Source organism: Terrapene carolina, unplaced genomic scaffold, assembly GCF_002925995.2.
Source record: "Terrapene carolina triunguis isolate 2854851 unplaced genomic scaffold, T_m_triunguis-2.0 Scaffold85, whole genome shotgun sequence".
Taxonomy (NCBI): Eukaryota; Metazoa; Chordata; order Testudines; family Emydidae; genus Terrapene; species Terrapene triunguis.
In genome coordinates, this window is record NW_020664436.1 from 35,950,851 (window position 1) to 35,973,007 (window position 22,157).

The 22,157-nt window shown below is 40.1% G+C and overlaps 1 protein-coding gene across 8 annotated transcripts in view; it reads right to left on the bottom strand.

Annotated features, from left to right (window-relative positions):
• The window catches only part of ARID1B (AT-rich interaction domain 1B), a 402,254-nt gene extending 380,454 nt beyond the window's left edge, over window positions 1-21,800 (bottom strand). For all 8 annotated transcript variants that reach the window (XM_024214019.2, XM_024214024.2, XM_024214022.2 and 5 more), the window contains exon 1: window positions 19,732-21,800. In XM_024214019.2, the coding sequence (XP_024069787.2) occupies window positions 19,732-21,441 (1,710 nt within the window). In that variant the 5' untranslated portion in view covers window positions 21,442-21,800. The remainder of the gene's footprint in view (window positions 1-19,731) is intronic.
• Window positions 21,801-22,157: the final 357 nt, after the last annotated feature.

Consider the following 22,157-nt stretch of genomic DNA (forward strand, 5'->3'; position numbering starts at 1 on the left):
TCTCTCTCCCAAACTTTCCTACTGTGGCAGTCAGCACATGCTACTCCAACATGCACAGGATGCTGAGATCTATTTTCCTTCCTTGGCCTACTCCCCACCTTCTGAGCCTCAACTTTTTCAGGTGTTCCAGTGCATGATCAAAGAAACAATAAGAGGAACCTCAGTAATAGGTAGGTTGCTGGTATAAAGGTAGGGGGGGACACAGAGCTTCAGACAGCAGAAGAACCAGTAAATAACTTCCTTTTGCCCCCGCAGTAAGAGGGAAAACTGTTCCCTATACAACTCAGGGCCCCAATGACAGAAGTGGTGGGCAGAGTTTCTGAACAACCCTTCTGCCATCCAGCCACAGTAAGACAATGGAGAAAACTGGAGATCCATTTAACACAGGGGTCTCAAACACACGGACCGCAGGCCGAGCTATTTGCTGCGGCCCGCCAAGCTCCCCGCACCCACCTCCCCCCCAGCGTGCCGCATCCCCACTCCTCTGCTTACCTCCAGGTGCTCCCCGCCGCCAGACAGCTGTTTGGCAGCGCTTAGCCCTTTCCAGAAGGGAGGAGGGAGGGGGGAGGAGCGGGGAGCCGCACGCTCAGGGGAGGAGGCGGAGAAGAGGCGGGGCAGGGGAGGAGATTTGGGGAAGGGGTTGGAATAGGGGCAGGAAGGGGGCGGAGTTGGGGTGGGGACTTTGAGGAAGGGGTTGGAATGGGGGGTGGGAAGAGGCGGGGTGGGGCCTCATGGAAGGGGTGGAGCAGGGACGGGGACAGAGGCAGCAGGGGGGGGTGTCAGTGATGCAGCCCTTGGGTCAATGTACTAGTCCTCATGTGGCCCTCGTGTCATTTGAGTTTGAGATCCCTGATTTAACACATCCACAGTGAGAGAAGTAGTAGCATAGTGAGGTTTTATGGAGGAAGTGTAAAGCAGAGACCCATTCCACAACCTCCTGCCTCACAGCAGGTGGTGAGTTCTGGTAATGTTTTCCCATTTTCAACCCTAATTTCATATTTTCTTCCATAATCCCCTATTATCTAAGAATGGCTTTGATTAAAAAAAACCTTTAGCCAGAGATAATATGCAAAATTCCTAAGTAATATTTTTAGGCTGATGGGTGATTTTGAAGGCAAACTCGGCCCTATAATGGAAACCCGTTACAACTTCAACTATGAAGAGCTACTGTCTCTTCACATTTATATATATATGAATTTTTCCCTCCCCCAAAGGATTTTGCATGTTATTTAACTTCCCCCACTAAAGAAAAATTTGGGGGCTTAAGTAGTTTGATGGTCTAATTTTAAAATAGTAATTGCTGCCTTTCCTTGGTTCATATGTGGTCCAGGTCAAAAGTGATAGCACCTTTCACCAATTGTTGGCTGTTCCATGCGCTTTAATAATACATTGGTGGTGTCAGTATAGTTCCTAGTGAACAAATGATCATATCACTAAAACCTGTTGTCCCAATTAACAACCATATTAGCAGTCTCAGCTGAGAGACCATGGACCGAATGGGCATATATAATGAATCTAAAGATAGGCCCACAAGAGCATTGTTTAAGCACAAGATATTGCTGACTGGGCTGTCCATGCTTTCCCTAACGTACAGATACGCTAACTCATTCTGTCAATGCTGGCACCTGTCATGACTATCAAACTAACTTTCTAAGACAAAGAACAAAAACATCAAAAGCAGATAAGTATCACACCAATTTCACTGTGGTTTAAAGTGTTATAGACAGGAAGTGGATTTCTTCAACAGCCAAAACCAATACAGAATGACGAAGATTGGGTATGAGAGGAGAGTTTTCAATATTAATTTCTCACATTTTAAAATGAAGTAATAAATCTGAAAGAATGGAAACACTGAGGAAGATCAAGTCTTTAAACTGTTTTAGAGCAGTGGTTCTCAAAGCCGGTCCGCCACTTGTTCAGGGAAAACCCCTGGTGGGCCAGGCCGGTTTGTTTACCTGCCGCGTCCGCAGGTTCGGCCGATCATGGCTCCCACTGGCCGTGATTCGCCGCTCCAGGCCAATGGGGCTGCGGGAAGGGCAGCCAGCACATCCCTCGGCTCGTGCTGCTTCCCGCAGCCCCCATTGGCCTGGAGCGGCGAACCGCAGCCAGTGGGAGCCGCGATCGGCCGAACCTGCGGACACGGCAGGTAAACAAACCGGACCGGCCCGCCAGGGGCTTTCCCTGAACAAGCGGCGGACCGGCTTTGAGAACCATTGTTTTAGAGAACACTGTGTGAGGAAACCTTGAATTTACACTCACACTTACAGAAAGCTACATCTATATGTACACCAGCTCTTTTATATAATGTAACTGATTCCCAAGTATCATTTTACAATTCTGATTAGGTTTTACTAAAATCTTGTTTATTAAATTGCTTTCTTTAGGCATGCATAGCTGCTAATTTGTTTCCAACTAAATCATGTATCATCTGAAAAGATTACATTGCAACAGTGAAACAACACACTTGGGATTACGCTTCCTCTGGATTTTAGAATTAAAAGACTAATATTATACAGTTGTAAATTTCCCTTTAAAAAGAAAGAGGGGTTATGTTTATCAGTATAGTTGTAAAGCAAAACAATTATGGTACCTTGTGTATATAACATACATACTCAAAGACACACATGGCAATACTTAAAACACCTAAAGATTGGGGATTTTTTCATAGCTGTTCAAATCACAGTTTCTGCTGTACGCAACAAACAAACAAAAAAGGGGGGGGGAGAAGCAGAGATGGCTTACAGTTCATTGTACCAACAGTTGTGCTATTCAATGAAATCCATGAAAAACCATGGAAGCAAAAATGCAAGATTATTTTGTCTCACTTAAAGAGATGTTTTCTGTATAATATTCAGAGATGCCACATTACAAAAAGACGTCTTTTTTAAAAGCCTATTTTCAGAGATTTGTCAAAGGTTTTACCCATGACTCCCACTGACTTTAGCTAGTGACAAGACTTAAAACTCCATGTGTACAGCTCTGAGACAGTTACTCACAAGCCCCTTTGTTCAACAAATGCATGACTTCTGTGCAACTTCATTCTAAACGTTCTCAAATACACTATGATTGTTTTTAGTATCAAACAATTTAAGAAGTCATTCAGGATCAACATGCAAGATATTTATTTGAAGTATGCAAGAACAGAAAATATAATTTTTATTCCACTTTGCATCTTCCACCCTACTGAAATCAGTTTTAACAAAATAAATATGGAATCTCACAATGCCATTTTTTCAGGGTCTTTTATTCAGAATATATACCATTTTTAATTGCCTCTTTCTTGCTTTATTACTGTTGGGGGGAAAATATTTGCCCTTCATGCCTACCTCTGCTTATTTATCAACCCACAAAAGGACCCAAGCATGGGCCTGAGTTTTGAATCTGAATTTTTGCCCCTTTAATGGGAAAAATGGAATTTAAGAGGAAGATGACAGTTGGGAAGGAGACGGAACACTGGGACCGGCTGGTTCCATGGCAGTTGAACAGGAGGAGGAGGAGGAGGAAGAGGAGCGCAGGAAAGGTACCATCACAGCATCCATCGCAGCTAGAAGCCCATGAGGAGGAGGAGGAGAGAGGCAGGGCAGAAGAGACGGTGGGAAACCAGGCAACACGTACGAGCAGGATCATGTCTGAGATAGTGGACATGACAGAGGTGAAGAGGTAACCAGCACTGTGAGGGGAGACCGACAGATGGGCAGAGGGACAGTCACCTGACTGGGTAAGCGCCCAGTTCCACATTACTGTGTCTGACTGCACTGAGGGTGGGAGGAGGGGGGCTGTACAAGGGTCTCCTCTATACCATTTCCCCCACTTATTTGACTCCACACCACCAGCCTGAGCAAGAGCCCCGAAGACATCCTGCCCCTACCTGCACCCGGCTTGACCAGGTAAGACCCACTCAGTCCAATTCACATCAGCTTGTGCTCAAGTCAGGGATGTATGCCTCCCTTGTTCCTCCTAAAACCAGACTCCTGCGTATGGTTCTGGGCAGTAATTAGTTTGGGTGAGATGTAAACAGGTTTGGGTCAATGCTACAAGTAATCAACACACCTGGAAACTACTTCATCAGGAAGTCTTCTTTCTACGTCTGCATAGTTATGTCTAGAAAACTATAGCTGCGACAGCCACTGCAGGAATCTCAGGAGATCGTGAGGAACAGAAGGGGAGACCAAATGTACAATAAGACAAAACTTATTACACTGCCACAGATTATTCCACTTACTGTCTGGGAGAGTGGGTTTCTTAAAGCATCTCTCCACCACAGAAAAGCTGTAATACCGATCAAGCATCTAGGAACAAGAATTATGATCCCATTCTATCACCTATCATTCTTAGGCTTCCTGCATTAAATATTGAAGTCCTATTGTGATAATATGATACCAAAATTCAGAGACACTTTTTATAACCCAGAAATTCTTTCAAAACAGCAAAATTACCATAGGCTTTTCTACATAGTGAAATTTACTGGCATAATTATACCAGTTTAACTCCCAGTATGGAAACTCTTATTTTGGTATAAAAGTGACTTTTTCTAGTTTAGCTTCTGTTGCTTTGGAAGCAGAATAAATTAACCTGGAAAAAGGCACTTACTCTGGAATAAGCGGGTCACCATGGGGAGTTAGAGCAGTATAACTATAGCAGTATAATTATATCAGTATAGTTATGCTGGTAAATTTCCCCATGTAGACAAGCACTAGGTCACTAGTTCAAATAAAATTTCTAGCAAAACAAATGGACACCAAATTCCATTAAAAATACATAATCACATAAAACACTTAGTTTATTTTCTATACACTTTCCATATTTTTGAACGATGAATTACTGAAAATTAGTCTTACGGTCTTCAAATATTTTTTCCTCCAAAGTCATCTCATACAGTATTAAATTATTCCTCTGGTTGCAACATCATAAACTAACACTTTGAGAACGGCTGTGATATCTCCCACACAGATTTAGTTCCTCATAGCATAAAGCAAGTGGTGAGAAACAAGGTATAATGAAGGAGAAAGGTGCCGTTTACACATTTATTTGTTAGGCTAACACCTTCTGAAGTACATTGCCAGCTAGTTTAAACAGTCAGTGCTGCAATAATTTAGTCTCCATCCTTTTGACAATTTGATTCACACCTCATTTGCTACCAAAGTTAAAATATTTCAGTCAACCTTGAGAAACCAATCCTTTTTACTCCCCACAGAGAAGATGTATACAGTATATTTTTAACAATTGTACCACTTGTTTGAGTTGAAGCTATAAACAGAGGTTCTTCAGAATTCTGCCCTCTCAAACAATGATGGTTATCTGGTAGCCAAAAAATATAAATTAACACCAAATAAAATTTGTCACCATTTAATACAGGTGCTCTAACAAGAAAGTAAACAGTAATTCTAGCTACATTATATACAAACATGGAAAGGCATAGACTTACTACCTTAACCATATCTGTGAAATATGTATAGTGAAATTATTAAAAAATAATGATACTTTAATTTTAGGATTTCTATTTGCAAACAATATAATTAAGTCTTACAATACAGCTGAAAGACAGGAAAGCATTATACTCATTTTGCAGATGGATAAATGCCTACCCCAAAGAGAATTTTTTTCCTTTTAGTGATATATTATGTGGTGTTGTGAAGAATTTTATCTTTAGGAAATACATTGTGTATATTAATTTTGTTATTTGGATTATATCTCTAATGCCCCTGAAAGTGGTTTGTTAGGGCCAATAAGAGTGGGCCAACAAACAGTGCATGAAGAGTGAGTGATGAATTACATAGCAAGTGATATGAAACCAATTTTTCTGTCACCATTTGCAAGTTTAAATCTTGCATTTGCATGTGCAAATCCAAAATTTTATGTATACAAATTCAGAAGTAAATTCATCAGAACCCTCAGCCCAGGGTTTTCAAAGCTACAGATATGCATCTTGTGGTGTTCTGCATTTTAAAAAATGAAAGTATGGTTATCACTGTTAAAAGGAAATTTTAAAAATTTAAAACAGGAGGAAAAAATAGTAGAAGATATGTTTGAGTGAATATTACAAAAAGGAGGGGAGAATTTTTTTTCCAGTTTCCTTGCAAGCTTGAAGAGTTATCTTCAGCTATTTAAAAATAATCATAACTTTCAATGTTTTAATAAGATATTGTTGGAAGGAAGGTTGGCCTTGTGAACTGTGATTGAGATTTGGGTTCTCTTGCCAACTCTATCACGGACTTACAGCATGACCCTTGGATAAGTCATTTGGAGCCTGATTTTCAAAGGCACTGAGTACCTGCAAGTCCAGTGAAGCAAATGAGAGTTCTGGGGTGCTCAGGATCTTGCCCATTCTGTACCTTGCCTTCTCATCTGTTAAATGGGGATAACAACTCCCTTCCCCACAGCAGTGTTGAGAGGTTAGACCCATTCATGTTTGTAAAGTGCTTTTAGAGTCTTGGATGCAAGGAGCTATAGCAGTGCAAAGTATTATTATTGGGTGCCCAGATATTGTGTAAAATTAACATTTATCTGAACAAAACAAAAACCCATAAACACTGAAGAAGAGCTCTGTGTAGCACAGAAGCTTGTCTCTTTCAGCAACAGAAGTTGATCCAATGAAAGGTATTCATCCATCTTGTCCCACAAAAGCAGTCTTTCCTCTGGCAGATTCTAGCTTGACACCACACAAAGTGCACATATTTCAAATTAGTTTAATAGTATTTTGCTACTGTTCACAAATAAATATTCTACACTGGTTAGGGATGGAGGACATTCACTTGATTCAGCTCTTTCCTTGCTGACCTCCTGTCACTAAAAGGTTTACTACCATGAGCTCAATCTCTGAACCTTGGGAGTCAAAAAAGCTGCCTGCTCTGTAAAAGAGATGTCTAGATCTTCTGCTGAATGTCTGAATAGTGAGCTAAAAAAATTCAAACACATTCAAGATTCCTTACATATTCCCAAGCATTGAATCTGAAAGTGACAGCCAACACATGCTACAGGCTGCTAGGTAGGGAATGACAGTTTGAGAAATTGAAAGGATTTAAAAAGAGGTGAGGGATAGAGACAGCGTGGCAGGCATCAGAGAGGATGTGTATCCTAATTTCTGGAAAGAGAATTTTAGCTACGTTTTCCCACCTTTGGCACCTTGTTTGGTGGCAACTTTGCTAGTCTGTGGCAATGTCGCCTTGGCCTACAGATTTCAAGAAAAATTAAATGCCAAAATATAGAAATACCAAAAGGCTAGATTTCATTACGCCATGTATTTCAACAACAAGGACTGCTCCACTTTGCAGTCCCACTTCTACTCTTCCTCCTTTTCAGGAGGACTCCAATGAAGTGATGAAAATGATAAATACTAAATATGATGAAGGCACGTCACTTAATCACCAGAGTCCATAATTGTATTATTTACAACTAACAAAAGATAAGCGAGGTATGACTAGACACCTCATACCAAAAGGTGAGTAACCACTGTATCCAACAAATGTCTGTCCACTGAGCATTTTGAGATCAAAAGGGACTCCATAATATTTGGAAAGTCAAACGCATTACAAAAATAAAGCTTACTGGAAATACAACTCAAAGAAACTTGCTCTCAGCCATAACTGAAGAAGAAGAAAAAATCAATGCTAGCACAAAATAAGAGGAGGAAGGGGGAAAGATACAGTATCCCCCTGAAAACAGAAATTAACATGGGCAATATTTTGATCACACTGTCTGATTTTAAGAGCAAGGCCAGATCCTGCAAGCAGTCCACTCAGCAGGAGACAGATCCTAAAGATGACCAAAAAAACCTTCATTTTTCCCTGACATTAATCCAGCTATGTGAGCAAGACAGGAAGAGTTTGACTGTACTTGGAAAAAGCCTTTCCTGAAAGGGTAGGCAGGGAGAAGACAAAAAAAGAAAAGAGGTCAAGGTCTGTATTTTTTCCAAGTAAAAGACAGATTATCATCAAAAGGTAAAGGACACATCTTCAGGGACTGAGCTGAGGTATAACAATTGTTGCCCCCTATAAAGTACAAAAAAAAAAATTGGTGGAATCTGAGGAAGATTAGGAAATACACCATGAGAAGAAACTGGCTTTGTAATTTTTCATTGTTATTTGACTCCTTAAGAGTTTTTGTTAAGTAAAGTTAGAATTACCTTTCTCATATAAGAGTACAATGGAAAAGTTTTGAGGCCTGGAAAGAAATTATGATTGTAAGCAGAAATTGATTGTGGATGAATTATAAAGCTGGAACTGTTTTTATTTATTATTATTATTTCCCTGGACATATGATGGGAAGTAAAATAAGCTTTAATATGCTCCATGCATTGTGATAACTTACTAGGGTCTCAAAGAAAAGTTAGAATGATGAAAAACAAACATTTTTGGCCAGTTTGCTCCTCTTTCAGAGATCTGGGCAACTGTTATTTAGGGACCAGAAGGAAGAAAAGATATGATGTGAGGAGAAGCAGCTGACTTTGCTTAAGGTTCTGAATTCCAAATCTGATGTGGAGGATAAAGTGGAGAAGAAATCCAGGAGTCCTCTATGAAAACAGTCTTAAATAACATTTAAAATGCCTAACTTTTGTGGGTATGTCCATGCACAGGAAGATAATACATAGCACATGGTGGGCACTATGGAATTCAGATAATAATGAAAATCTGCAGTAGTCTTTTCCTCTCCTCATTCCCAGTCTTTTCTTTACTTATTTCCAGACTCACTACCTTGCTTCCCTCCCCCCATCCTTTTCCTAATTTTCCTACATTAGATAAGGGAGCTCGGGTTTTCCCAGCTCTCCTTTTAAGGCAAATGTAGACAAGAGGTTTTTGATGACAGACTGACATTTCTGGTAAAATGGAATGTCTCCCTCTCACGTCTACATCTATTTCTCCTTGCTTTTTGTTTCACTCTCCACTTGTTTTTTATTTCTTTCTTCTTCTCTCTCTATACCATTGTTTGTCTTCTCAAAGTCTTAATCCCACTCATACTTTCACAGATAATTACTTCTATAAAGTTTCTCTTCTCCATCACCACAGATAACTATTTGTATTACACAACCTGTTGCACTACCACATCCTGAAGAACATTCAATTAATGCTTTGATCCCCACTCTGTCACAGCCAGTACAGGGCACAGAAGCAGCCCTAGAAGCCCAGACCTACCAACAGACTCATATAGGCTGAGACCATTTTCATTTTTAAAAACCTGCCACAATGAAATGTCCAGGACTATGGCTCCTGCTGTCTGAGGATTTTTCTGAAACGTAATTAAGACCTCCCACCACTAGAAGTGGTTATATTGGGTTATGCAAGAGGCTAGGTAGTAAATGCCCCGCTTCAAAAAAATAATTCTGTACCTCAGCCACTTTTGTGCTCCTGCTAGCACAGAACAGCATAGCCAAAGACAGGTCAGAGGCTGGAAGGGGTTCAGGGAAAAGTCACAAGCCATATTCTTCCTGGACATACAGCCTCATTAGCCCATCCTTGCCTAACTCTGCAATGGCAGAGGCCCAGGGTTGAGTAAGGGTGGTCACCTAACATAATCCATCACTGCGAAGACTGGGATCATGGAGTATGAGAAGGGACTCACCGTTACCATTTATTTCAAGGGGGAGGGGAGAAGAAAGAAATGGGGTCAGAAAAGCAGAGACATAAAATTAGAAGAGACAAGAGGGATGAAAAATAACTCTCAGAAGGGAGGAAAAACAGCACGACCTTGGGAAGGAAAGGAAAGAGACAGATAAAGACAATCAGCAAATTAAATCTCTCACTCCCTGGAAAGGGAAATATAATAGGAGAGAAGGCTTGAGCCAACCCAACCCACAGCAAGGCTGGCAGACAGCAGTGTTCCTGGAAAATGCCAAAGAGGGGAATGGATACACAAGCTTTTCTTGAACACACCAAATGATTTCTTCCCCCTATAAGTAAAGAGCTCTAGGTAAGAAGAATCTTCAGAGTCATGGAGCTGGATCAGTCACAGGGAACAGGAGAGTAGCTCATTAGTTTGGATATGACTCCAAACTTCTGAGCTCTTTGGGGCAGGGACTGTCTTCTTGTTACATGATTAGGCAACACCTAAAACAACGGGGTCTTGGTTCATGGCTGCAGTTCCTAGGTATTACTGCAGACAAATATGGACATTTATCTAAACCTAAGATCGTCTGGGACCCTGAATTAAGATGTTTACCAAACAAATATTCTGATATTCACCAGAACTCACAAAAAACACTCCAAGAGAGAGGCCCTAGTGGCCCCCAGATCTTCGTTTATTTGGAGAATTGTCTCTGGACATTTATTTTAAATCCTGGCATCTACGCCAGTACTCTAGGAACTGCATGAAACCACTCCTACAACACGGACAGCCTCAGCAACAGATTGCTCTCTGTAGTGACCAACCCCTTCTCTTCAGAGGAAGTATTAAATTAAGTTGGGAGATTTTCTTCTGAATTATTTGAAGTGTTTTCTTTTTCACTATGATTGGACTTCAATTACTGTAGTTGCTATTTATATTATTTATTATTGGTATTACTATAACACCTACATGCCCTTGGACCAGAACCCCATCAGAATTTTTATTTTAAAGTCTGGTTATGGGCTTTATTAGCCAGGCAAAATAGGAGTATACTATTAAAAACACCACAAGGTAAATTTTTGTATAAAAATATTTCACTATATTTACATATTGCAGTAAAATATATTCGAGCTATATGTACAATCAGCCAAAATCCCAGAGATCTCTATTGTGCAATACTAGCTCTGGCTGATTAACAGAAATTTAATTTACACCATGCATGAGGCTGAGATCACAAATCATACAATACACATTAATTTCATGTTTTAAAGCAGAGAGAGAAAATGATTCTTAAGAGAAAGTGATTGCATACATACCTCTTCATTGGTAATAGACTATCCTGTTTTTTACATGTGGAAATTAATGCTTTTATAATTTAAAAATTAAAAGATCCTTTAAAAAAAATCTTTAAAATACTCAAATTTGCATGATTTTCTAACACTTAAAATCAGATTCTACACAGAATGTTAAAGGGGGCGGCAAACTTCAAATTATTAATAGTAAAAGGTTATAAAAGAAAATCTTGTTAGGGGATGCAGCTAAGCAACATACAGTCAAGAATTATCACTCAAAATAAACAAAATATTCCCCAAACTTATCTCTTTACACTTGTTTTTCATAGCATCTAAATCAGCAGTTTATCTGTATCACTGAATTATTCCATTCTCTACAAGGTAAGAAAGCTGCTTGTCTGTATATACTGCCTCTGTGTGTTATCTATATGCATTCCATTTGAATCCAATTTCCTTGCATTACCTCTGCCCAGGTCAGGGATGAATGGCTGTCAAATTCCCTGAGGAATAAAAAGAAAAACCCTTTCTTCCTGAGGCAGCAAGTTTCAATTCACAGAGCACATGGCTAATCTACATATGTGAAGGTCATGGCACTTCAGTCAAAGAGGTTAAGAATGGAACAGTTCACGTAAGGGGCTGTCTTAAACATCTTGGCGTGGTGCCCAACAAGTGAAATTGTTGAAAAGCAATAGATAGCTTCTGGCAGCAGTGAGGGGGAAAATATTTTGATCATGTGATGCCATACAAACTAACTAGTTTGCTTCATGTGTGAAACTTTTATGCACAGTACAAAATACCAAATTTGGAATCAACTCCAGATTCCAGCCTACTTTCTTTGGCTATATTACCTACTTGTGAAAAAATATGAACTGTATTTAGCATTATTTTAGGATACAAATTCCTGAAGCCAGGTTAAAAAAAAAAACATATTAACAGTACATATAACAAACCTTTACAGCCAAGTGACTATTAACTATATATTACCGGAGGATTTCATCTCCACCAAACATAGGAAAGCAAGAAACTATTTATGCCACAGAAATCTACTGCATCTTTTCATTTATTAGCAGAACTATAAAATTAAATTAAATCTGGCAAGCAAAATTAATTTTTCATTGCTAGTACTCTACTAAAGTTTGCTCAACTCCAGTGCCAAATATATTTATTTTTCACAGGTTACACAAAGTAATTTTGTATTTGAGACTGCCATAGAGGCAGAATTATTTATCTCCCCCATTCACGTTGAAAATAAATTAAAAAAAAAAAAAACACACCGGAAAAGGACCTATTATACTACCTATTTTTACTCAGGAGCTTTGCTTGGGTAAGGAGTAGCGAGTAGGATCAGAAAAACAGGAGAATTATTTTCTGCAAACAACCTTGATTGAAGGTAAAGTAAAGCCTCAGTACTTAGTATTTTATATAAACAAAGAAGACTCAAATGTTCACAATACAAATTACACATGAAGTACAAAATTCCATCCATATTTCCATTTGAATCAAGGTTTCAAATAAAACCAGAAAATTCCTTAAACGCAACAAACCTCTTTATTTCTATTTTTAACCTTAAAAAAATACAATTTAGGTACTACAACTCAGTCTTGTTTTCAAAAGAAAATTTCAGAGCTGATGTTTCAGTACCTCGCTTACAAATAAATTAGTCTGACAATCTAATCAACTAATAAATTGATTGTATGTCTAACAACTGGTCCCAGATCCTTTCCAAGAAAGGAAAGCGTCCAGTCCCCAACCCGTCTTCTTTCTCTTGTTGCAAAATATGACAACTGGCTGGTTGGATTAAGCTAATATACAACTGAATAATATTTTACATTTAAATAGCACCTTTTATTCAAGGAACTCAAAGCACTTCACAAAAGCATAAATATTATCTTTTTATACCTGGGGAAACTGAGGTACACTGATGTTAAACCAATTCTCCTAACACAGTCAGTGGAGAGTTGCAACAGAATTCAGGATTCCTGACTCCATCTCTATTTAATGCCATCTTTCTAAAGCTACACAACTTATTCAAAATGGCCAAATTCATTGCTCGTGTAAATCAGCACTATTCCACTAACGTCAATGGGAATTGCACTGGTTTATGCCAACAATGAATTGGCTATAGCCACATGGGGACTGGAACTGTAATAACACAACCCCATGTTTTAAAATGGTGGTCGCTTGCAGGGTTTTTCTAACCTGATTTTCCTTATCTCCTCACACCAAGAGCCATATCAAAACTGTATTTAAAGGGTCTTTCTGCACAGACCAGTCTATAATTGTTATAACACTCCAATCCCCTCTGTCTCATAACATAATTCAGTCTTCTTTAAGATGGGACCAAATAGTGTTTTAGCTGTGTAATCAAAATGGGCTACTGCCCTGGACTTTACAGGGCAATTAGATTGATTCAACAACAATTATGTAATGGTTCTAATACTTACGTTCACAAGCAAAATTATATAATAATACAAACCCCCAAAATGATAGATATGCTTATGCATTAAACGCAATTCAGACACAGTTCTCAGAAGAAGAAAAAATCCTGTACTCAATGATTAAGGGAAATGGACTACTACTCTACTAGGCAGAGACAGGGGTGAAGAAGAAAAGGGCAGCAATTAATTTCTGCGCTCAAAACCCTGCTTAACAAGTCCAGAAGCAAAAGTTTATCTGACCAGTAATGCCCAAATTAGAGAGAACAGAAAGCAGTAAATGGGTTGCATCCTTCTATAGACATTCGATCTTCCTTAACTAACAGCTGCTGCCAAAATCACTATGCTTTAAGTGCAAGACGCTACAAACTCTGCACTGAATACAGGTCCCCTCGAATATTTGGGGAACCAAGAACTAAATTCATATCACAGATTAGACTTTCTGTACAGAAACTTAGTAGTAGCCACACCGCTGCTATTATCTCTGGGTTTGGTATTGGATAAAATAGCTGGCATTTCCAGAGCACAAAGATGCCAAACAAAGATTTAACAAGAACTTTAATGAAGATGTAAAGGTAAAACCCTTGTACACTGTCTCCCGGACAGTGACTCTGTGCAAGACGGGTTCACACTTTTCTAAACATCTGCAGATGACCAAGGATCTTTAAACAGAAGATATGAAGTTTGTTGGACGGAAAGGTGTCTAAGGTGCTGTGTTCCTGAGATAAGTGAAACTGCCATGTGAAGGAGGCTGCTTAAAGAAGACATAATAACCACGATTAGTATATACAAAAAGCTGGCACCTCTAAAGTTAGAGTTGAAGGCAGAGGGGGGGAAAAAAAGGAAAACTCATCTGCATCTCATCTTAAAAAATGAGATGGCTGTGGATGTAGTTAGGTGCTTCAAGATTTTCTTGTATATCCTCATTAAATAAAAACCTCCCTTTGAAAAGACATATATTGTCTGGGACATAAAGCTCAGTGTGTCAGGCTTTTCATCAAACTCCAAGTTACAGCACATGAAGCATCAATTAAAAGTGTGATTTTACTCTGAAAAGTAACTTGCAAGATGGCATTATGGGGTACTATGTACACTATCTCTCACTGATTTCTGAATCAAGTTTGTTCAAGCTTACACTTTATTTACAATAAACTCTCCATGAACTATGAAAGATATTCAGGATTCTTTCCGCTTTTTACATCATTAGAAATGGAAGTTCTATAGTCCAAACTAAGCCCTCAGGATACACCGGTTCAACCCAAATTTCCTCAGATTTTGCCCTCAGTGACACCCGTACAAACGTTAAGGTTTTGCGCAGATATCAGTAAGGGCATAATCATAAAACTCGGCAAGACAGACAACTGATGTACACACATTATTATTTAGAATTCAAGATGACTATACAGACATGAAGTAATTTTCTTTTCCTATTGCCCGAATAATGTCTGTGAAGACATACCACACTGAAGCTTGATACCCGCATTATTTTTAGATCAGTTTTCAAAATAAATTTGAAAACCACCAAGGTACATTGGCAATTTAAGTTTTAATTCATTTAGGGCCTCACCCAATCCTACCAAAAAAATTATTTAGTACTATGTAAATTCCTCCCCACCCCCAAATCTGAATATTGTAAACAATACAATGCTGAAACATATTCTGGCAAGTTAGCCTACCACATGTAAATACTACTGGGAGCTGAAATCCTCCAGCCTTGAGCATGCATGCACAGTGAGCGCAGTAATACTGCTTTACATATCCACAGAGAATCTTTAATGCCTCCTGATAAATGGCACATTTTAAAAAGATATTCAAATGCAAGAATGTACCCACGTCCTAACAAGCTGAGGACAGTTATGTGGACTGAAGTATAAATAAAATACGGTCACTTAAAATATTACTGGTGAGAATTTCAGGATACCCATACTTGATTTTATATGCTTTGCAGGTACAATAGCAAAAGAAAGAAAAATATAACTTTAAATTATCATTCAAACTTATTTTAGTCTTTAGAATTAATCTAGTTTTAACTTACTTTTTTAAAAACATTGTGTTTCAAATGAGAATGTCAGGTAGCCTATGTTTGACCATCAACAATCAGTCTAGTTGGCAATCTCAAAAAAATTAATTATATGCGCATCCAGGAATAAAAATACAGCAACAGTATAAACGTATTAGCTTTCCTTCCCACAGACTTGGATCAAAATGACAGAAACACATTAATTGACTATTCAGTTGTACAAGTCTAATGTGAAGGAGGAGGTAATAATATAGTATACTGGTATGCACCACTTTTATTTATCGTACCTCATACACAGAGTCCTGTTCTTCAATTTGCAAGCATAATGACCACTACAGAAACCAGTAAGTAAACACCAAACCACAAGTGTCAAATATATAATCACAGTACAAAAGAGATGCTACTAATTCACACTACTGCTCTCTGCTATTTCTAGGTAGAGAATGTATAACAGCAAACTGTTTGCGAATAAACACACAGGCAGAAAGAAAGTTTATTCTCCCATTAATGTACTGAGAATCTATGCACCACACTGACAGTTGTCTAACAGCCCCAGACACAGGGCCCAATCCTGCAGTCCTTACTCAGACAACACTCCCCTTTAAAGGCAATGCAACTGGCATACGAAGAGCTGCAGACTCAGGCCCATTCTGAGTTTATGGGGAAAATAATTCCCATAGAAAGAGAAACTATTAATTTTCAAACAAACAAATCAGCTGTTCCTCTGCATTGATTTTTTCCTAACAACTGGTAAATATCAAGTGCAACCCAGATAATACTGAAAAGGCCAAGTTCTCTCTCTCTCTCGATATATACACACACACACACACACACATTATTTTTATATAGACATAGAGAGAGAAAGCGAGTGCAGAACTTATATGTGTGTGTGTGTGTGGTGCATCTCTCTCTCTCTCTCTCTCTCTCTCACACTCACACACACACACACACACACACACACACACACACACACACCTGAAATGAAATTCAAAATATAGAATAAATAGGGTCATATGACTACAAATTTGAGTTATATTTTCAATAAACTGGTCAATAATTAAACAAATGGCTTATAAGACTTCATCACTCCCCCTTAACTGTGCTACCATAGAACTTATTATTCATAACCAATTAATTTTGCATTAACAGTATCCAGTAGCTTTGAATATCTGTGCTTCTTCCCTTCTTCTGCAATGAGAGGCCTGTTCTTCAAGCTGCATGTCTCATCTCTGTTTCAGGCAAGTAGATTAAATGAAGCAGAAGCAAAATTTCCTTAAATGATTTAATAGGTTAGACAGGCAGACATTTCAGCTCGTAGTGGGAATCTATTGCCCTGGACACTAAGAAAAGTACCTTCCTATAGGCAATAATGTCCTCATCATGCCGCTTCAGGTATTGTAGCCCATTGTTCACAGAGCAATAGTTTATATATGTTTAGAGTCAAATCATCATTAGCATACTGACACTCTCACATATTAGTAGTGTACACATATATGCAGCAAAGTATTAAAAAAAAATATCAAAGAAACACTACACTCAAATGCTACAGGAAAGGTTCTATTTCTCACTTATTTAAAAAAATGTACAATTTCTACACCCACTGAAATAAGGTACCAATAGAATTAAAGATATATAAAAAGAAATAACTACCAGCAACTAAAATAATTATTTTCTACTCAGTATAATCTATTTTCCTTTAAAAAAAAAATTCAAACCAGCAAATTTTCTTTTACCATCAGGCCAGATGATACACACAGTAAAACTGTAAATAAAAAGGAATAATATTCCTGATCAATGACTTCTCTTTATTACAAACATTATAGGAAATATCAAAGGACAGTACTTTGGTGCACTGTGTCTTATAAATCACAACCTATATGTATATCATATAATACCAAAACGAAACAAATAATGTATAACAAGTCATAGACCCATAAATATAAAAAGTATTAACAAGGGTCATACTGAAGACATAATGAATTTAGTCTCAATTATGATAAAAAAAATCTTGTACAATTTCTGCCATTAAAAAAAAAAAAATCACACTCAGAAGTAAAATGTGCCTACATCGGTCCCAATACATTTTTACTAGCTTTTAAAGCTGTAAATTTTAAACTACCTATGTTTAAAAACAAGCTGACAATGCAAACCTTGTTTAATTAACTGTGAAAGGTTATGCATATGAAGCTTCATTATTTCATGGTTCCTTATGACCCTTTTACCAGTCCAAATTAAAAAAGGGAAAAAATTAACATTCATGAAATTCTTATTTCCCCATCTGAAATAGCAAGGGAAAAAACACAATAGAAAGTAAAACACTGCAGTAATGGTCTGTAGACAAAAGACAAACATTTTCAGTCTGTCCAAGGTTCACATTATTAAGGTCAGTCCATCATTCACTACAAAAACCAGTATCTGCTCTAGGACATGCTCATTTTAAAATTTCTTTTACAGTAAAATACAACAACTGACTAGTGTCGCAAAAAGCATACACCTGTACTTATTTCTATTAGTCCTAATTCTTAAAACCTATTAAAAGACTTCACAGTTATTAAAAACAAAATTTTGTGGAGGGAGAAGGAACCCCACAAAACTTGAATGCATTATCACTCCTTTTTAAACAGTTTACTTTCCTATGGAGAATTCAAGCATAAGCTCACTATGTATTTGTATACAAAAATAATTAGATTAAATATTATTCCTGATATATCTTTCTACCCAAACAATTCAAATGTAAAACAGATTTTTTTTAAGTATCTGGATTCATAACAGTGATATAAAAATCACTGATAGTTTGAATGGCTTCTTCTCCCTTTTTTATAATCTGCTATTATGTTCATATACAGGGTGCCTCAAATAAATAAAAAACCCAACCTACAAACACAGGGCTATGACCACTGTAAATGTTAGACACCGAAATAAACTGAGAACGTACGATGATCTTTAAATTAAGATTAAATCACAAAAATATCTAGTTTCCTTTCATAACTAGCACATTTTTACATTAAAATATGTTTAGTAAGAGGCATAAAGGTTCAAATAAATACCACTTGAAATTACTGAATCCTCATCCAAGCCATGCTATTATATTTTTGTCTGCAAGTCTGATTTGCTATAAAAATAAAGGCATATTAAATCTAAAATCAACACCCAGAAAAACCATCACCTAACAGAATTAAAAAAATAAATAAGATGCCACTGGCTTTTCACTATACTGTTCACAAGCATAATTTTTGATGAGGCACATGAAACCTCCACTGTATAAATATGGTTGCTCATTGTTTCAGCTTCTTCTAACAATGTTTAACTTTTGCATCTGCGAGCGATACTGCTCAGTTATTATTTGTGGCAAGAATTTTTGTGACTGTACTGCTCAGCACTTCTATTTACATCAGCAGTGCTAAATGCCCAATGGTGAGAGAGGAGCCAATCAGATGGCAGATTAGATGTCAACTCAGAGGCAGCTGTCTGGAGACTATTACAGCCAGTTTACCTCCACAATTCAAATTCCAAACCTTGCAAAGGAGATCAAGTCACTCTTTAGGCTCAGACTGCTAGCAAGAAACGTGGAGTACAGACCATTTCCTAACCAGCCCCTATAACTTTGACGATGGCACACAAGCAATCTATATAAACATAATCCAACAATGATCTGATATCGATTTGTAATTTATTGGATTTAATTTATCAGGGACGTGTACATTAGTCAAAACAAGCAGAGCTCTCAATAACTGGATCTGTTTATTTAAATAAAGGACTCTTCCAGTCTCTTCAGCAAAGTATGGATTATTTCACAATAGGAATAATAATATTTGTGTATCATATTAACTTTAAACATAACACTTATTTACATCTCATTCTCGTTTGGATGTTTGGGTCAAGTATACAAGAAGAATGAGGTATCTAATGCACCTCAACGCCTATTAAATGAATCTTCATGATTATGGCACTCACACTTCAAATAGCAAAAGCAACCTGACGGCATTTTTGCTGGATTTCACCACAGTATCTTCATTGGCAAAACACTAATTTGCTAAAAGGGTATCAAAGTTATCTGCTCTGTCTACAAAAATTCTAACAGAGGGCAGTCAACATTATTTTCCAGAATCTGACAGTGTAGCTACAAAAGCAGCTCCTCCTCTCTCCTCACCCCAAACTGCTTTTCCTCGGGGCCTTGTATCTTCAAATCTCTATTTCAAACTGGAGGAAAACTTTATGCTGTTCAATTGTGTAACCGAATAGTATAATTTTGTACAGTGAAACCGTCTGTCGGATGCCTCCAATCTAATCAGTCGGACACTGTGCCTTACCAAACCCTGTTATGGAGGCAGCAAGTAGTTTAGATGGCCCAGGGGGAAAAAGTAAATTGGAGAGAGACTAGGCTCTAGACCCACGTTTAAAATATACAGGGGGTGACCTTTGGGGGAGGAGGGGTTCTGGTGGTTACCTGGGTTCTGTTGATGGTCTGACCAGTGCTTCCAGGACTCATAGCTGGATGAGCTCTTTGTTGTGCTGCTGCCCAGGCTGGGTTTGCAGATCCATACTGGGAGCCCATGTCTTTGCCCATGCCCATGCCCATGCCCGCTGCTGCCTGCTGGCTTCCTGGGGCTGCCGTCGCTGCCTGGGGTTGTGGCTGCTGCTGTGGTGGGGCACTGGGGTTGCTGTAATCAGGGTAGCTGCTGCCATAGCTCCTCATCATGGGGCTGGGGGAAGTGAGCAGCTGGTTCAAGGTAGGGGTGGCCCCGGACGGGTGCTGGTTCTGCCCGGAAAATCTCTGAAAGCCTCCAGCCCCAGAAGTCGCAGCAGCCTTGCCAAGGCTGGCCCCTCCACCTGGGCCCATCATCATGCTGCTGCCCTGCTGCCTGGGGGAGCTCAGCACCCCGTAGCCAGAGGACGAGCCCCCATAGCCGCTTCCTCCAGCTCCTGCTGCAGCCGCGGCGGCTGCAGCCGCCGCTCCCGCTCCTCCTGCTGCGGCGCCGCCGGGCCGGCCGTAGCCGGGGTAGTGGTTGTACTGGCTGTTGGGGTAACCCTCGTGGGAGTTCTGCAGGGGGTCCATGCTGTTGGGGGCCGCCGTGGGGTGCATCAGCCCCATCCCGGGGCTTTGTTGTCCGCCATGTTGATCAAAGCAAGGCCCGGCTCGGCTCGCTGTAGCGCTGCTGGCAGGGGCAGGGTTGCCGTAATAGCTATTAAACTCCGAGACACCCACCGCGGAGGGGCCGCCGCCTCCCCCACTCCCGCCGCCGCTGCTACTATTGCCGCTGCCGCTCCCAGCGCTTTGGGGCTGCTGCTGCTGCTGCTGTCCGCCCAAAGGTCCCAGGCTGGGGTGATCGTAGCGGCCGCCGATCTGCTCGCCCATTTTGCTGGGCAGCTCTTCCTCCTCGCCCCCTTTATTCAGCATTTGCTGCGGCGGCGGCGGAGGCTCGGCCTGATTTCCCAAAACACTGTCTTTTCCTCCATGTTGCTGCTGCTCCATGTCTGCACTGGGCTGAGCAGCGCCGCCACCGCCGTTGTTGTTGTTGCTGCTGCCGCCGCCGAGGCTGTTGTTATTCTGCATCGGATGGTGCTGAGGCGGCGGCGGCTGCTGCTGCTGGAATTGATTTAGTTGCTGCTGTAGTGCATGGTGGTGGTGGTGCTGGTGGTGGGCATGGTGGTGGTGGGCATGGTGATGAGGGTGGTGGGCATGGTGGTGGGGAGGTGCAGCAGGGTGATCGCCTCCAACGTTTTTCAGTTTGTGGTTGGGGAGCAGCCCCGTCTCCATGGCCGAGCCCGGGTTGGAGGAGGAGGAGGAGGAGGAAGAAGACGGTAACCCCGATGAGCTTCCACCTTCTTTCAGAGCCGACTCCGAAGAGGAGCTGCTGCTACTGCTGGTGTTAGCGTTGTTGTTGTTATTACCGGTGGCAGCAGCAGAAGTTGCATTATTGGCCATGTTCAGTTCATTATGGTGGTGCAGGAGATGGTGATCTACATTATTCAGGCTGCTGCTGTTAGTCCCATCTCCGACCCCCAGCATGGAGCCCGGTCCAGGTCCCCCGGTGGCTGCGGCTGCTGCTCCCCCCGAGCTGAGATCCTGGCTCAAGTTGCCCGGCAAACTCGGGGTTTTGCCCTTGTTGTTCTTCGCACCCGCCGGAGCCGCTGCTACTTGCGCGGCCATGATCATTGCAACATTGCCAGTCCGAACGAAAAAATCCAACACCCACCCTCAAAAATAAAATAAAATAAAAGCGAAACGGGGGGAGGGACACAGAAAGGGAGCGGGGCAAAAAGAGAAACGGGGGGAAATAAACTTATTTGAATAAACAGCAACCCCTCCTGATCATTCAACACAAAAAAAATTATAAAAATTCCCCTCCCCAAGTCCGTGATTGAGATTAGAAACGGTAAGAATGCCTTACGGTCTGTGCCTGTTCCTGCTGTGTGATTTCATGTTGAAAGTTTTTTGTTCAGGTTTAAATGAAACTTTTTTTTTCTTTTCCTCTCTAACCCGGATATGGGTAAATACACGTCTGACTGAGCCTATCTGGCCCAGCATGGCATGAGAGAGAGAGCGAGCTCTAACAACTATTATCCACTTCTCTCTGATTACTCCTGTACACTTGGAAAACCCGGACTGGACTTCCCCCTCCTCTTCCTGCTCAGCTTTAGCGGTGGCACACTCAGGGAGTCAGAGAGAGACGCACATTACAACCTTCAACAGCCCCGAACCAGGGCAGCTGCTTCTGCTAATGCAAAAGGATGCACTCTCCCCTTTTGTATTTTTTGCCCGTCAGGAATCGTAGTGGTTAGAGATGGAGAAAAACCTTTCAGTCACTCCCTTGCAAATCTAGTCTTCCATAGAGAATGGAATATTAAGCTGATGTGACAAATGATCTTAAC